The 18,400-nt window shown below is 50.6% G+C and overlaps 1 protein-coding gene across 2 annotated transcripts in view; it reads left to right on the plus strand.

Moving 5' to 3' along the window:
• Window positions 1-18,400, plus strand: part of LOC138491101 (probable cation-transporting ATPase 13A4) — a 978,968-nt gene that overhangs the window by 219,107 nt on the left and 741,461 nt on the right. For both annotated transcript variants that reach the window (XM_069617419.1, XM_069617420.1), the window contains exon 7: window positions 16,485-16,619. In XM_069617419.1, coding sequence (XP_069473520.1) covers window positions 16,485-16,619 — 135 coding nt within the window. The remainder of the gene's footprint in view (window positions 1-16,484; window positions 16,620-18,400) is intronic.

Below are 18,400 nucleotides of genomic sequence, written 5' to 3' on the forward strand. Positions count from 1 at the left end.
TAGTGCCAGTGTGGTAGACATTAACGAGGCAACAAGAGGATGAGAAGCCCGCCAGGAGGACTTCCCACTTGGTGCCACTGTTAATGAGAGAGGAAGTGAAAGGGGAGATAGTAGAGATGAGGTGATGAGAGGATACTTTTAATACACACCTTTGGGCTGTCAGTTGTGTGCATGCTTTTTAGTGTTGGCATTTGTGGCACGTACAATGGTGTCTGCACTGCTGGGAGGGGAAGCCAGCTAGCAGAAACTGCATTTTTCCTCAGAGGAGGATGACACCACCAGGATGGTGGGATGGGGTTGCCTCTTCTCTAAGCAGTTGTCAGTTAGTTTTCGGGCCACATAGCATTGCTGATCCTTTCAACTGGTTGGAGGGGGGGGGCACTGTGGTAATGAGGGTGGCCTCAGAAGTGGGAGAGGAGACATGGCCTTAGGAGGAGACACCGGTGGCGACAAGTTGCACAGAAGCAATGGATGCATTGGAGGAGTAGGAAGCCCATTTTCTCATGTGGGAGAATGGGGAAGCTGCTGCAAGAGCATTGCTCTTGCAATGGTGGACAGGCAAGTCCCTCAGAGCATGACAACAGCCACCCCATACAGAGATCACAGGGCCTTGTGAATGAGACTGTTTTGCCCTGCCCCCAGGGTAGACTGCCAGGGTGGAGGCACCTGCATCATCCGCATGGTGGAAGGCTGTGGGAAGAGGATCAAATGAGGGCAGAAGGAAGGGGGCAAGGGTTGAGCTCCATAGACAACATCGAAGAGGAAACATGTGTGCTGGTGGTACCGGAAGATATACCGGGTGCATGAGTCCTCAGTCTCCAAGGAGGCATGCATCCACCATCGCCCACTCCAGCAGTGGGGAGGAGCTGAGAAAGGTTCCTAGCGTATCCCAGGACTGGGCCGCAGCACATCAATCATATCAGCGATGCTGTGCCAAGCACCCTAGCCCTCCAACCTAACCAAGCAGTGCTAGTGGAAGGGGCAACTGTGTGCAACATCTGGCCCTTATTGCTGGTACCACCCCAAACAGCGGTTCTGAGCAGTGTCCCTTCAGAAGCACCTGTCTTTGGACAGGACCCCCTTAGCTATGTAAGAATGCGTGGATGAACCCCCAGGCTTTATTGCAGGCAGTTCATTACCCAGGACCACTGGCACATTTAGTGGTGCCCGCCACCTGAAGGGGTATATGTAGGTCCACTGCCCTTCCTACGGTATTCTGCAGAGTGGAACGCATAAGGCAGTCATTGGGAAGGGACTGGCCTTCCAGGGAAACTCTGCAAGAGTGGCAGAGGTCTATTCAACGGCTGGCATACTTGAACATGCCATGTGGGACAGCTTGAGCGTGTTTGCGGGAGACTGGGCTCTGTGGAAGAGCCCAGTAATCTTAGTGGTTGGCTGCACCTTGTGGGAGAACAGGAAAACCTTGATAATGGATGTGAGCATGAGGCAATACAAGTATTAGAAAACACGACTCTCTCTTTAATCAGTGGCATGGGCAAGTCATCAGATTTCAGAACCCTGCAGCCACTGCCACAGTGATCTGCTTCAAAGCCACATGCACCAGAAAGCAAACCTGCTCCACATTAGGGTAAAACACCATTGCCATCATCTGAGCCAGAGTGTTGACTATGGTTAGATGCCATTCCGTAGTCTTCTTAAATGACGTCACTTTTCATTATATAAATGCCAATTATTCAACATGCAGAAGTGCAATGGATTCGCCTGTGGTTAGAGGCAATATTCCCAGATGGACATGGGGCATCTTCGAGATACTACACTAACACTCAAAAGTGCTTCTGACCATCGCCCCTTCTCGCAGGAGCAGTTCCCTGCAGAAGTGCTTCTGACCATCATCCCTTCCCGCAGGAGCAGTGCCCTGCAGAAGTGCTTCTGACCATCATCCCTTCCTGCAGGAGCAGTGCCCTGGAGAAGTGCTTCTGATCATCATCTCTTTCCGCAGGAGCAGTGTCCTGAAGAAGTGCTTCTGACCATCATCCCTTCCTGCAGGAGCAGTGCCCTGCAGAAGTACTTCTGATCATCATCTTTTTCCGCAGGAGCAGTGCCCTGCAGAAGTGCTTCTGACCATCATCCCTTCCCGAAGGAGCAGTGTCCTGAAGAAGTGCTTCTGACCATCGCCCCTTCCCGCAGGAGCAGTGTCCTGCAGAAGTGCTTCTGATCATCACCCTTTCACCCTGCAGGACCAGTGTCCTGCAAAAGTGCAAGTGCTTCTGACCATCATCCCTTCCCGCAGGAGCAGTGTCCTGAAGAAGTGCTTCTGATCATCACCTCTTTCCGCAGGAGCAGTGTCCTGCAGAAGTGCTTCTGACCATCATCCTTTCCCGCAGGAGAAGTGTCCTACAGAAGTGCTTCTGACCATCATCCCTTCTCGCAGGAGCAGTGTCCTGCAGAAGTGCTTCTGACCATCATCCCTTCCCGCAGGAGCAGTGTCCTGCAGAAGTGCTTCTGACCATCATCCCTTCCCGCAGGAGCAATGTCCTGCAGAAGTGCTTCTGACCATCATCCCTTCCCGCATGAGCAGTGTCCTACAGAAGTGCTTCTGACCATCATCCCTTCCCGCAGGAGCAGTGTCCTGCAGAAGTGCTTCTGACCATCATCCCTTCCCGCAGGAGCAGTGTGCTACAGAAGTGCTTCTGACCATCATCCCTTCCCGAAGGAGCAGTGTCCTGAAGAAGTGCTTCTGACCATCGCCCCTTCCCGCAGGAGCAGTGTCCTGCAGAAGTGCTTCTGATCATCACCCTTTCACCCTGCGGGACCAGTGTCCTGCAAAAGTGCAAGTGCTTCTGACCATCATCCCTTCCCGCAGGAGCAGTGTCCTGAAGAAGTGCTTCTGATCATCACCTCTTTCTGCAGGAGCAGTGCCCTACAGAAGTGCTTCTGACCATCATCCCTTCCCACAGGAGCAGTGTCCTGCAGAAGTGCTTCTGATCATCACCTCTTTCCGCAGGAGCAGTGTCCTGCAGAAGTGCTTCTGACCATCATCCTTTCCCGCAGGAGAAGTGTCCTACAGAAGTGCTTCTGACCATCATCCCTTCTCGCAGGAGCAGTGTCCTGCAGAAGTGCTTCTGACCATCATCCCTTCCCGCAGGAGCAGTGTCCTGCAGAAGTGCTTCTGACCATCATCCCTTCCCGCAGGAGCAATGTCCAGCAGAAGTGCTTCTGACTATCATCCCTTCCCGCAGGAGCAATGTCCTGCAGAAGTGTTTCTGACCATCATCCCTTCCTGCAGGAGCAGTGTCCTGAAGAAGTGCTTCTGATCATCACCTCTTTCCGCAGGAGCAGTGTCCTGCAGAAGTGCTTCTGACCATCATCCTTTCCCGCAGCTGCAGAAGTGCTTCTGACCATCATCCCTTCCTGCAGGAGCAGTGTCCTGCAGAAGTGCTTCTGACCATCATCCCTTCCCGCAGGAGCAGTGTCCTACAGAAGTGCTTCTGACCATCATCCCTTCCTACAGGAGCAGTGTCCTACAGAAGTGCTTCTGACCATCATCCCTTCCTGCAGGAGCAGTGTCCTGCAGAAGTGCTTCTGACCATCATCCCTTCCCGCAGGAGCAGTGTCCTACAGAAGTGCTTCTGACCATCATCCCTTCCTACAGGAGCAGTTTCCTGAAGAAGTGCTTCTGATCATCACCTCTTTCCGCAGGAGCAGTACCCTGCAGAAGTGCTTCTGACCATCATCCCTACCTGCAGGAGCAGTGTCCTGAAGAAGTGCTTCTGATCATCACCTCTTTCCGGAGGAGCAGTGTCCTGCAGAAGTGCTTCTGATCATCACCTCTTTCCGGAGGAGCAGTGTCCTGCAGAAGTGCTTCTGACCATCATCCCTTCCCGCAGGAGCAGTGCCCTGAACAAATGCTTCTGTCCATCAGAGGGGTGTTCTGCACTGAGGAGGCCATCGATCATATTGACTTAACTAGACCCAAAGGGAACTCAAACAGTAGCTCACGTTGCTCAACACGAGGCTGCCCCCAACGAACTGTAGCTATTGGCGATTCTGTGAACCGGCTGCAACCTAACACTACAATCGCTGACTTTTACCACGCTTCGAATGATGGATGCCACGTCCGATCGCTTTGTGGAACTTACTGATGAGTTAAGTGCCAGGATTCCATGCATTGGCACTAAGACCACTGAGCCTGTACTACTGGCTTTGATCGCCCCAGTTCCAGAGCATCTGGTGGATCTGTCTGACCGCACTTTAGGCCTTTCCACTGCAGGTGTGCTCACCACAAACCCGCCTATTAGTCCGGTTATTCCATGTTTAGAAGCATCACATACATGGACTAGGGAGGGGCACCCGATGCAGAAGGAATGTTCCAGCATGATAACCAGGAGGGCCACATGACAAGGCACTCTACACCTACCCAGTCTCTGCCTGCAATCTTCAGGTCCACCTCTTTGCTGCCGGATGGCACCGCTATGGAAGCCTTAAGCTGTCTTGCAAACGATAGCACAGCATCTGAAGCTATGTTTGGCATACTTGAGAATTTACTGGTTAAGCTGACTGGTAAGTGTACTAACATTGATGCAAAGCCGGGGAAACTGTGTGCTGCCGCAGAGCCACAGAAAATTGAAATGAGTAACATAACTAAAGTTCTGAACTCTACTGCCCTCCAAATGGAGGCCATGGACAATCGGATCAACACTACAGGGCCTCATTACGACCCTGGCGGTAAGGGGTTAACAGTGCCATTAGAGCTGCCGGCGCTGTTAACCCCATTCCACCTCATTACGAGGTCCGCTCGCGGGACCCGCTCTGGACGCCTGGTTTTACCAAACGTCCTTAGTGGCCCCCGCGAGCGGCCCAGCCTGTTAACAACGGGCCCGTCATTAACGGGCCCGTTGTTAGCATCCTCCCCATTCCCATTGAGCTCTATGAGGGCTCAAATGGAAATGGGGATGTGCCAGGTCCGGGTTCCTTGAATGGGGAAATACTAGGGCCTCCTAGGTTGGAATGGCCCAGTGTTTCCCCATTCAGGGAACCCGGACCCGAGTTTGGGGGTAGCCATGCCCTTGCTAAGGGCATGGCTACCCCCAAACTCGTAATGATGCCCTATGACTGGTCTAGAGCAGGAATGCTCTCTCCCAGCTAGAATCCACCCTGAACTTGAGCCCCGAACAAACAGGGTGACAGATCCAAACTCTTCTGTTTGTTATAAGAGAAAGAAGAAAAAATGCGTCAAACCGGCAATTATGTACAAAAAAACAAAAAGAGGCTGAATAGTACTCAGAGGCATTAAAGTGCTCCAGTGCTTCTGGCATAGTTGCTATTTCTCCCACCGTTACATTTTGTCAAACCTTCTGGCCCTGTCTTTACTGGTAACCTTGTCATGAATTCAACTCTAAATCGTATTTCATGGAATGATGGCTCTAGGGGAAAGGCACAGCTCACTGTACATTCAACTCTATACAGAGGTAATTTAGTGCATAATGGATCTGCAGACGCTATGTCTTATGCGATGGCCAACCTAGTCATTAATCAATTTGAATTGACCATGGAACGCAATAAACAATGCTCCATGGCCGAAAGTATGCTGACACGCAGACTGGCGGTTGCCACCTCCTCAGGCCACCTGCATGGGCACGATGGACAAGTTAGAGATGGGAAAAGGCTACTGCATAGGGAGCTGCACATCCTGGCCAAGGATATCCCATGTCAGATCAAGTATTGTGCTTCAGCGAAGGCCACTAAACCAAAATATGCCAAGTGGCTTAGGATGCAGAAATACACCTCGGATTGTATTCGATGGAAGGCACCAGTTCGCGCCTCACTTACACAGGACCCCAGAACATTTTGGAGTATAATCAGTGGGCAAAATGGCAGAACTAGAGACATTGATGGGGTTCCAGAATTTACTTGGGACCTTCCCATAGCTCATATTTTTGGGGCGGAAGTTGACAACTGAATTCACCTCAGCCAAATGGCAGTATCAGAACAGCATGGCCGACATACTTAAGCTCATTACAACTAGCAATTCTTCCAAGGCACCTGCCCCGGGCGCCATCTGCAGTTCTTTAATCAAGTTGGATCCAAATATCTAGGACCAAGCACTGCATAGGTTATTTGCATTATTGAAGTCACTCAAGCGATTCCCTCCAGGTGGCATGACAGTATTATAATTCCCGTCTGGAAAAAGGGCAATCACAAAAAACCAGGGATCTATAGACTCCTGCCAATATTAGACATCTCGGCTAAATTATTTGCCCGTACCTTACTGAAAGAGCTTGAATATTGGGCAGAAGCCAATAACATCATACCATTCCATCAAACTGGCTTTCGTAAAGGTTCCATAATGGTCAGCAACTGTCTGGCATTAGTTACCACCATCGAGCAAGCTAGGAAAATAAGGAAGATCCTGCTGTACGTGGCCCTGGTGGACTTCAGTGCCACCTTTACCACCATCGAGCACGCTTAGAAGATAAGGAAGATCCTGCTGTACAAAGATCCTGCTGTACGTGGCCCTGGTGGACTTCAGTGCCACCTTTACCACCATCGAGCACGCTTAGAAGATAAGGAAGATCCTGCTGTACGTGGCCCTGGTGGACTTCAGTGCCACCTTTACCACCATCGAGCATGCTTTGAAGATAAGGAAGATCCTGCTGTATGAAGATCCTGCTGTACGTGGCCCTGGTGGACTTTAGTGCCACCTTTACCACCATCGAGCACGCTTAGAAGATAAGGAAGATCCTGCTGTACGTGGCCCTGGTGGACTTCAGTGCCACCTTTACCACCATCGAGCATGCTTGGAAGATAAGGAAGATCCTGCTTTACGAAGATCCTGCTGTACTTGGCCCTGGTGGACTTCAGTGCCACCTTTACCACTATCGAGCACGCTTAGAAGATAAGGAAGATCCTGGTGTACGTGGCCCTGGTGGACCTCAGAGCCACCTTTACCACCATCGGGCATGCTTGGAAGATAAGGAAGATCCTGCTGTACGAAGATCCTGCTGTATGTGGCCCTGGTGGACTTCAGTGCCACCTTTACCACCATCGAGCACGCTTAGAAGATAAGGAAGATCCTGGTGTACGTGTCCCTGGTGGACTTCAGAGCCACCTTTACTACCATCGAGCATGCTTGGAAGATAAGGAAGATCCTGCTGTACGAAGATCCTGCTGTACGTGGCCCTGGTGGACTTCAGTGCCACCTTTACCACCATCGAGCATGCTTAGAAGATAAGGAAGATCCTGCTGTATGAAGATCCTGCTGTACGTGGCCCTGGTGGACTTCAGTGCCACCTTTACCACCATCGAGCACGCTTAGAAGATAAGGAAGATCCTGCTGTACGTGGCCCTTGTGGACTTCAGTGCCACCTTTACCACCACCGAGCATGCTTAGAAGATAAGGAAGATCCTGCTGTACGTGGCCCTGGTGGACTTCAGTGCCACCTTTACCACCATCGAGCATGCTTTGAAGATAAGGAAGATCCTGCTGTATGAAGATCCTGCTGTACGTGGCCCTGGTGGACTTCAGTGCCACCTTTACCACCATCGAGCACGCTTAGAAGATAAGGAAGATCCTGCTGTACGTGGCCCTGGTGGACTTCAGTGCCACCTTTACCACCACCGAGCATGCTTAGAAGATAAGGAAGATCCTGCTGTATGAAGATCCTGCTGTACGTGGCCCTGGTGGACTTCAGTGCCACCTTTACCACCATCGAGCATGCTTGGAAGATAAGTAAGATCCTGCTTTACGAAGATCCTGCTGTACTTGGCCCTGGTGGACTTCAGTGCCACCTTTACCACTATCGAGCACGCTTAGAAGATAAGGAAGATCCTGGTGTACGTGGCCCTGGTGGACCTCAGTGCCACCTTTACCACCATCGAGCATGCTTTGAAGATAAGGAAGATCCTGCTGTACGAAGATCCTGCTGTATGTGGCCCTGGCGGACTTCAGTGCCACCTTTACCACCATCGAGCATGCTTAGAAGATAAGGAAGATCCTGGTGTACGTGTCCCTGGTGGACTTCAGAGCCACCTTTACTACCATCGAGCATGCTTGGAAGATAAGGAAGATCCTGCTGTACGAAGATCCTGCTGTACGTGGCCCTGGTGGACTTGAGTGCCACCTTTACCACCATCGAGCACGCTTAGAAGATAAGGAAGATCCTGCTGTACGAAGATCCTGCTGAACGTGGCCCTGGTGGACTTCAGAGCCACCTTTACTACCATTGACCATGCTTGGAAGATAAGGAAGATCCTGCTGTACGAAGATCCTGCTGTACTTGGCCCTGGTGGACTTCAGTACCACCTTTACCACTATCGAGCACGCTTAGAAGATAAGGAAGATCCTGGTGTACGTGGCCCTGGTGGACCTCAGAGCCACCTTTACCACCAGCGAGCATGCTTGGAAGATAAGGAAGATCCTGCTGTACAAAGATCCTGCTGTACGTGGCCCTGGTGAACTTCAGTGCCACCTTTACCACCATCGAGCATGCTTAGAAGATAAGGAAGATCCTGCTGTACGTGGCCCTGGTGGACCTCAGAGCCACCTTTACCACCAGCGAGCATGCTTGGAAGATAAGGAAGATCCTGCTGTACAAAGATCCTGCTGTACGTGGCCCTGGTGAACTTCAGTGCCACCTTTACCACCAGCGAGCATGCTTGGAAGATAAGGAAGATCCTGCTGTACAAAGATCCTGCTGTACGTGGCCCCGGTGAACTTCAGTGCCACCTTTACCACCATCGAGCATGCTTAGAAGATAAGGAAGATCCTGCTGTACGTGGCCCTGGTGGACCTCAGAGCCACCTTTACCACCAGCGAGCATGCTTGGAAGATAAGGAAGATCCTGCTGTACAAAGATCCTGCTGTACGTGGCCCTGGTGAACTTCAGTGCCACCTTTACCACCAGCGAGCATGCTTGGAAGATAAGGAAGATCCTGCTGTACAAAGATCCTGCTGTACGTGGCCCTGGTGGACTTCAGTGCCACCTTTACCACTATCGAGCACGCTTAGAAGATAAGGAAGATCCCGCTGTACGAAGATCCTGCTGTACGAAGATCCTGCTGTACGTGGCCCTGGTGGACTTCAGTGCCACCTTTACCACCATCGAGCAAGCTTAGAAGATAAGGAAGATCCTGGTGTACGAAGATCCTGCTGTACGTGGCCCTGGTGGACTTCAGTGCCACCTTTACCACTATCGAGCACGCTTAGAAGATAAGGAAGATCCTGGTGTACGTGGCCCTGGTGGACCTCAGAGCCACCTTTACCACCATCGAGCATGCTTGGAAGATAAGGAAGATCCTGCTGTACGAAGATCCTGCTGTACGTGGCCCTGGTGAACTTCAGTGCCACCTTTACCACCATCGAGCACGCTTAGAAGATAAGGAACATCCTGCTGTACGTGGCCCTGGTGGACTTCAGTGCCACCTTTACCACCATCGAGCATGCTTAGAAGATAAGGAAGATCCTGCTGTACGAAGATCCTGCTGTACGTGGCCCTGGTGGACTTCAGTGCCACCTTTACCACCATCGAACATGCTTAGAAGATAAGGAAGATCCTGGTGTACGTGACCCTGGTGGACTTCAGAGCCACCTTTGATACAGTAGACAGAGGGTCAACTTTGGAATAAGCTACACTGCTGGGGCATAACCCCCGGGGCTCCTTAAGATGATGGTTCTATTACACAAACAAACTACAGTAAACATAAGGTTGGATCAACATTGGAAGACCGCCTCTTGGACTAGCACCTACAAAGGCCTTTAACAAGGCTGTGCTTTGGCACCCATGTCGTTCAACCTTTATCTCCGAAGTGGGCAGTGTCCTAGAGGACGCCGCTGCTATCCCCCCAAAAATAGGCTCTATACTCCTACAATGGTTAGGCTTTGTGGACGACTTAATCATACTGCATCTCACGCCAATTGGTTTCCAAACTGCCTTGAATAACCGGAAGAAATATGCAGACGGTAATACGTTAATAGTTAACACCTCCAAAACCAACATTATGGTCTTGGGTCCCAATAGAAGCAAACCTCAAAATGTTATCTAGAAACTCGATGGTGCACAAATAGAGGAAGTATCTGTTTACAAACGTCTGGGGATAAATCTTGATAGTAAACTAAAGGGTTATGAGCAAGTGAGATCCTCTTCACTGTCGACGTTGCCTCGCATTATCGCATTTGCCAGCAAAGGAGGGCGGTACTCTGTGGCCAGCGTGCTACAGCTGTATCAGGCCAAGATCAACTACGTTATCATGTATTGAGAAGATATTTGGGCCATGACCCACTTAGACGTGGTGGGTAAACTTGAGCGGACACTAATTAAGAAACTCTTGAGGCTCCCTGCGTGGACACCTATGGAAATGGTCCACAGGGAGCTTAACATCTTGACCACACTGCAGAAGGTACAAACCAGCTGCCTCATAGCATAATGGAAATTTGTCAAGCCCCTAATAACTCACTCCAGGGCCACATATGTGAGGCCATGAGGACTAGAGCTAATCTAATGCAGAATAGTCATGTGGCCATGGTCAGTGGCCATCTAGGATGCCGGTGGACACAGTCAATGTAAATGATCAACCATTCAAGGGTAAGGTGGAGCGGATGCTCACAGACGTTATCAAAGACCGGCTAATTGTTAACCTGGCATCATATGAAGCGGGGGGGGGGGGGTTTAGATCTGGGCCACTACATGCAGCTGAGGGAATGTCCCCCAAGTACATGAAATGCTGTGTTGGGAACACCATGGTATGGGGCTATATCAAGTTAGAATTCAGTGCTGTTAGGACGCAGGAACTTGAGGGCAAATGGTTCCTCCTCTCGTGGGAGAACAGGGTGTGCCGACTACGTGGGGATAACTCACTGGAAACTGTTAAACAGCTGTTGACGCACTGTGAGTCCCTTCAGCCACCCCAGCGCTTGGCTTCACTATCTGCTGGCCTTCCCACAGGTCTAACCATGGAGGCAATGTGGGCCCTGCACCTTGGCGGGCATCAAAAAGCATGTGTAATTTACTTGATAAGGATGTGGAAGAAAGTTAACGACATTTTCAACGATTTGATCTAAATGTTTTTGGAATGTTTTTGGAGAAAGAGAATGCAATCTTCTAACGATTTGACCTGGCTGTCCTCAGATTGATATTGGTGGGGTGGAGGCACTTACATGCCGAGGAAGTCTGGGAAGAAGAGTTACATTTTCGATTAATTTTTCCTTTATTGCTCAAAATTGGCGCCTCTTCTTTGGAAGTTTTAGGTGTCTGTTGAGGCTGTCGGATTTACTGTTATGTAATCTTTTTTTACCTTGCTGTGTGAGATGTTTGTATAAACTGTAACACAGTAAATAAATAAAGAATAAAGGAGACATTAGACAGAACCTGCCACTGAGACAGTGTTAACATGCCTAGTGCTCTGCTGTGATTTTGCACTAATGCGTGATGCTATTGCACTGCTCACATGGCCTGTGCAGCATGTGCAAAGCAGAATTCCAACAGGTGGCTGCTAAGCTCTCCGGGTTGTGCTGTGGCAATTGGTGCAATGCATCTTGGCCATGGTAAGACTGGCCAAAATGTAAGATTATCTTCTGGGCCAGAGTGAGCATTTGTTCCAGAGGCTAATTGCTGATGAAGCTTGTGAACATGAGCTGAAGGACGTGCACAAAGCAGGAGACGCGCATTGGCTTGCCAATTTGCAAGGCGGTAAGGACAATTGATCTATCTATTGTCCGCTGCAGCAAAGCCCAAATGCAAACTACACACCTCAGCCACTGTGCCTCCCATCTCCTGGACTTCTCCCAGATGTCAACTCTATTGTGGCTTCTACCCTGAAACGCTTGCATGCACAATGGTGCCCGTGCCAAACTACATACACCTGCTGCCACCTTGAATTCAATTGAGGCCCCTCTCGTGTTGGAGAAAGGGAAGGCCCCTAGTATGCTGCATCTAAGGTTCTTACCACTGGTCTACATAAATGTCCATGGTGAAGTAGACTTCTTTCCCCACCGGCTGCTGCGATAACCACCCTACGGCAGGCATAACCGCATTGGTGACTTCCGGTTCTGCTTTACAAGAGAAAGCACATCAGCCGGGGAACTTCAGAGCAGTCATCGGTTTTCCCATGAGGGTCTGGAAGCCAGGGTTTCCCAGAGAGGAGTGGGGTCAAGAAAGCTATTATATCAGCCGGGGAACTTCAGAGCAGTCATCGGTTTTCCCATGAGGGTCTGGAAGCCAGGGTTTCCCAGAGAGGAGTGGGGTCAAGAAAGCTATTATATCAGCCGGGGAACTTCAGAGCAGTCATCGGTTTTCCCATGAGGGTCTGGAAGCCAGGGTTTCTCAGAGAGGAGTGGGGTCAAGAAAGCTATTACATCAGCTGGGGAACTACAGAGCAGTCATCGGTTTATCCATGAGGGTCTGGAAGCCAAGGTTCCCATTGAGGAATGGGGTCAAGAGAGCTATTATATCAGCTGGGGAACTTCAGAGCAGTCATCGGTTTTCCCATGAGGGTCTGGAAGCCAGGGTTTCCCAGAGAGGAGTGGGGTCAAGAAACTATTACATCAGCCGGGGAGCTCCAGAGCAGTCATAGGTTTATACATGAGGGTCTGGATGCCTAGGTTCCCATTGAGGAATGGGGTCAAGAGAGCTATTATATCAGCTGGGGAACTTCAGAGCAGTCATCGGTTTTCCCATGAGGGTCTGGAAGCCAGGGTTTCCCAGAGAGGAGTCGGGTCATGAAAGCTATTACATCAGCCGGGGAACTTCAGAGCAGTCATCGGTTTTCCCATGAGGGTCTGGAAGCCAGGAGTTCCCATTGAGGAGTGGGGTCAAGAGAGCTATTACATCAGTCGGGGAACTTGAGAGCAGTCCTCGGTATTCCCATGAGGGTCTGGAAGCCAGGGTTTACTATTGAGGAGTGGGGTAAAGAGAGCTATTACATCAGCCGGGGAAATTCAGAGCAGTCATTGGTTTTCCCATGAGGGTCTGGAAGCTAGGGTTTCTCACTGAGGAGTGGGGTCAAGAGAGCTATTACATCAGCCGGGGAACTCCAGAGCAGTCCTCGGTATTCCCATGAGGGTCTGGAAGCCAGGGTTTCCCAGAGAGGAGTGGGGTCAAGAGAGCTATTACATCAGCCGGGGAACTCCAGTGCAGTCATCGGTTTACCCTTGAGGGTCTGGAAGCCAGGGTTTCCCATTGAGGAGTGGGGTCGAGAGAGCTATTACATCAGCCAGGGAACTTCAGAGCAGTCATCGGTTTTCCCATGGGGGTCTGGAAGCCAGGGTTTCCGTTGAGGAGTAGGGTTGAGAGAGCTATTACATCAGCCGGGTAACTTCAGAGCAGTCATCGGTTTTCCCATGAGGGTCTGGAAGCCAGGGTTTCCCATTGAGGAGTGGGGTTAAGAGAGCTATTACATAAGCCGGGGAACTCCAGAGCAGTCATCGGTTTACCCTTGAGGGTCTGGAAGCCAGGGTTTCCCATTGAGGAGTGGTGTCAAGAGAGCTATTACATCAGCTGGGGAACTTCAGAGCAGTCATCGGTTTATCCTTGAGGGTCTGGAAGCCTGGATTTCCCATTGAGGATTGGTGTCAAGAGAGCTATTAAATCAGCTGGGGAACTTCAGAGCAGTCATCGGTTTTCCCATGAGGGTCTGGAAGCCAGGGTTTCCCATTGAGGAGTGGGGTCAAGAGAGCTATTACATAAGCCGGGGAACTCCAGAGCAGTCATCAGTTTACCCTTGAGGGTCTGGAAGCCAGGGTTTCCCATTGAGGATTGGTGTCAAGAGAGCTATTACATCAGCTGGGGAACTTCAGAGCAGTCATTTGGTTTTCCCATGAGGGTCTGGAAGCCAGGGATTCCCATTGAGGAGTGGGGTCAAGAGAGCTATTACATAAGCCGGGGAACTTCAGAGCAGTCATCGGTTTACCCTTGAGGGTCTGGAAGCCAGGGTTTCCCATTGCAGAGTGGGGTCATGAGAGCTATTATATCAGCCGGGGAACTTCAGAGCAGTCATCGGTTTACCCTTGAGGGTCTGGAAGCCAGGGTTTCCCATTGAGGAGTGGGGTCGAGAGAGCTATTACATCAGCTGGGGAACTTCAGAGCAGTCATCGGTTTTCCTATGATGGTCTGGAAGCCAGGGTTTCCCATTGAGGAGTGGGGTCGAGAGAGCTATTTCATCAGCCAGGGAACTTCAGAGCAGTCATCGGTTTTCCCATGAGGGTCTGGAAGCCAGGGTTTCCCATTGAGGAGTGGGGTCGGAGAGCTATTTCATCAGCCAGGGAACTTCAGAGCAGTCATCGGTTTTCCCATGAGGGTCTGGAAGCCAGAGTTTCCCATTGAGGAGTGGGGTCGAGAGAGCTATTTCATCAGCCCGGGAACTTCAGAGCAGTCCTCGGTATTCCCATGAGGGTCTGGAAGCCAGGGTTTCCCATTGAGGAGTGGGGTCAAGAGAGCTATTATATCAGCCGGGGAACTCCAGAGCAGTCATCGGTTTACCCTTGAGGGTCTGGAAGCCAGGGTTTCCCATTGAGGAATGGGGTCAAGAGAGCTATTACATAAGCCGGGGAACTCCAGAGCAGTCATCGGTTTTCCCATGAGGATCTGGAAGCCAGGGTTCCCATTGAGGAGTGGGGTCGAGACAGCTATTACATCAGCCAGGAAACTCCAGAGCAGTCATCGGTTTTCCCGTGAGGGTCTGGAAGCCAGGGTTTCCTATTGAGGAGTGGGGTCGAGAGAGCTATTTCATCAGCCAGGAAATTTCAGAGCAGTCCTCAGTATTCCCATGAGGGTCTGGAAGCCAGGGTTTCCCATTGAGGAGTGGGGTCGAGAGAGCTATTTCATCAGCCAGGGAATTTCAGAGCAGTCCTCAGTATTCCCATGAGGGTCTGGAAGCCAGGGTTTACCATTGAGGAGTGAGGTCATGGGAGCTATTATATCAGCCGGGGAACTCCAGAGCAGTCATCGGTTTTCCCATGAGGGTCTGGATGCCAGGGTTTCCCATTGAGGAGTGGGTCAAGAGAGCTATTACATCAGCCAGGAAACTCCAGAGCAGTCATCAGTTTACCCTTGTGGGTCTGGAAGCCAGGGTTCCCATTGAGGAGTGGGGTCAAGAGAGCTATTGTTAACGTACAGCTCAGTCAGCATCGAGCAGGCACCGTCTCTCATGGGACTAGGATCTAATGCCCCCATAACCTTGCCCTGATGCCCACATGGAGTGAGGATGCGGATTCACTGCTATCCGCTTCTGGTGTACAGGGAGTGAGGCTCGCCGTCCCACCCCCAACTACTGAGCTTAGTTCTGGAAACTGGTGGTGTTTAGCTGCTTGTGTAATGGCATGGCAGGGGCCTCTTGACTTCATTCCATGTCTCTGGCATCACTGTGGGCACAGGGTGTTCTGTGTTCCTCCCCTCTGAGCAGGCCTTTGCGGCAGAGTGTGCCAGCGGCCGGATTGGTTTCATGTCTACTCTCTGTGGTACTCCCAGGGGCTGGCACAGGCTGGGCTTCTGGGGGTTATCATGATGCGGGCAACACTGCTGCCCGTGGTGGTCTGGATGCCACCTAATGATGAGACCAGGTTCTGATCTGTGACGGGAAGGATGCTTCTCAAATCTGCCGTTACAGGTAAGGGGGGGGGGGCTTTTAGTATTACTGCACGTGGTGCGCGTGTGGTGTCCTGCGCCGCTTCCTCCTCAGCATGGTCGCTGATGGAGCATAATCAGTTTCTAGCATCTTCTGTCTCGTCGTGAGGACTCTTTCCCCCACTGGATGGCGGTGGCGGAGGGAAAGACCTCGCCTTTGCAGTCGCCTTTTTTGTTCAAGTCCTCCTACGCCTCTTGATGTTCCCTGACATCCACCAGCTTAGACCTGCACCCACTCCTTCTGCCCCTGATGAAGTGGAGGAACTGGAAGGTAACGCCCTCTCTTCCTCTGTTGCTCTGGGTGGATGTTCACTGCCGTGGTGCAAGATTAGAGCTTCTTCTTGGACTGGCACATGTAGCACAGCGTGACTTGTGACAGGCAGTTTGGAACATGAGTTGGACTGGTTTGTCACCCACCACCTCTCCAGATCTGTACCGATCCATGCCAAAAATACCAGATAAGTGTGGGTTCCCTCTTTAAGCCATGTGCTCCCTTTTTAAGCCATGTGTTCCCGTTTTAAGCCACATGCTCCCCATTTAAACTACATGCCCTCTCATTTTAAGCCACATGCACTCCCTCCACATGCTCCTGCTTTAAGCAATGTGGGTGTACCTCGGGGAAATATTTCAGAAATGTAATGCCTGTTTCACCTGTGACCAATGCCCCAGATTTGGGTGATTTGAGTTTGTTGCAGGGACATGTGTCCGGGTGTTTTGCTAGCCTGGGTTTAACATATGCCTTGTCTTGCACTAATGTTCTACATGTAACCGTTGTCTTTTACATGACATATTGTCTTTCTTGAATCTTGCCTCTTGAGAGTAAAGCACCGCTTGAATGTTGCTGTGCACAGGGGCTGGCAGTGCCATCTGAGCCTCTTGCTCTAACCCATTCTTATGTCTCTGCTGCAGGTTGTGAATATATTTTATATTCACCAGTTCTTCACTCTGGGTCTGTGGCTGTCTGAGGGCTACTATGAGTTCTCGTCGGTCATCCTAGGCATTTCCTTCATATCCATTGGACTCACTCTGTATGAACTCAGGCAGGTAAGACATGTGCAGGACTATCCGTGTGTGTGATATTAATATGAGTGAAGCAGTGGAGGGGGTCATCTCCTGCCTTTAAATATGGAGGACTGCACCTGTGTTGCTTCAGGGCAGAGCATCATAGCTAATTAGCAGGAGTGAGACAGTGAGTGAATGAGTGGGGGAGGGGCGAGGGAGGCAATGATCGCAGGCGATCCTGAATCATTAGTATCATCACCAAGTTAAGTCGCTGTCAATGTATCGTCCTCAGAACAATGGCTTGAGTCTGCCCTGGTGGGGATTCGAACTTGAGAAGTGAAGGTTTGCCCCATGTTAGAGCTGAGCGCTTAACCCGTGAGCTATCCATCCGGCTTTTATTGATCCAAATGTTCCCACGCAGCACTTTCTATGTTTCCTATGCAGTAAATACCCCATGTGATTGCAACGCATGACTTTGTAGGATTTCAAAAATCAGATGTATATTAAATTCCACATATTTCACCATTTTCTCCTTACTCATAAGATGCCCCCATGTTCTTACTGTTGCAGATGTACTCATAAGATGCCCCTGTGTTCTTACTGTTGCCGCTGTACTCTAAGGTGCCCCTGTGTTCTTACTGTTGCCGCTGTTCTCATAAAATGCCCCTGTGTTCTTACTGTTGCAGCTGTACTCATAACGATGCCCCCGTGTTCTTACTGTTGCCGCTGTACTAATAACGATGCCCCCATGTTCTTGCTGTTGCTGCTGTACTCATAACGATGCCCCTGTGTTCTTACTGTTGCTGCTGTACTCATAACGATGCCCCCGTGTTCTTACTGTTGCCGCTGTACTAATAACGATGCCCCCATGTTCTTGCTGTTGCTGCTGTACTCATAACGATGCCCCTGTGTTCTTACTGTTGCCGCTGTACTCATAACAATGCCCCCGTGTACTGTTGCCGCTGTACTCATAAGGATGCCCACGTGTTCTTACTGTTGCTGCTGTACTCATAACGATGCCCACGTGTTCTTACTGTTGCCGCTGTACTCATAAAATGCCCCTGTGTTCTTACTGTTGCTGCTGTACTCATAACGTTGCCCTGTGTTCTTACTGTTGCCACTGTACTCATAACACTGCCCATGTTCTTAATGTTGCTGCTCTACTCATAAGATGCCCCTGTGTTCTTACTGTTGCCGCTGTACTCATAACGTTGCCCCGTGTTCTTACTGTTGCCGCTGTACTCATAACGATGCCCCCGTGTTCTTACTGTTGCCGCTGTATTCATAACTCTGCCCCGTGTTCTTACTGTTGCCGCTGTACTCATAACGATGCCCCCGTGTTCTTACTGTTGCCGCTGTACTCATAACGCTGCCCTGTGTTCTTACTGATGCCGCTGTACTCATAATGATGCCCCCGTGTTCTTACTGTTGCCGCTGTACCCAAAACGATGCCCACATGTTCTTACTGTTGCCGCTGTACTCATAATGATGCCCCAGTGTTCTTACTGTTGCCGCTGTACTCATAACGATGCCCATGTGTTCTTACTGTTGCCGCTATACTCCTAACTCTGCCCGGGTTCTTAATGTTGCTGCTGTACTCATAAGATGCCCCTGTGTTCTTACTGTTGCCGCTGTACTCATAACGATGCCCCCGTGTTCTTACTGTTCCCACTATACTCATAACACTGCCCGTGTTCTTTACTGTTGCTGCTCTACTCATAAGATGCCCCTGTGTTCTTACTGTTGCCGCTGTACTCATAACGCTGCCCCGTGTTCTTTCTGTTGCCACTGTACTCATAACGATGCCCCTGTGCTCTTACTGT

Source organism: Ambystoma mexicanum, chromosome 10 (assembly GCF_040938575.1).
Source record: "Ambystoma mexicanum isolate Mex_15411 chromosome 10, UKY_AmexF1_1, whole genome shotgun sequence".
NCBI lineage: Eukaryota > Metazoa > Chordata > Amphibia > Caudata > Ambystomatidae > Ambystoma > Ambystoma mexicanum.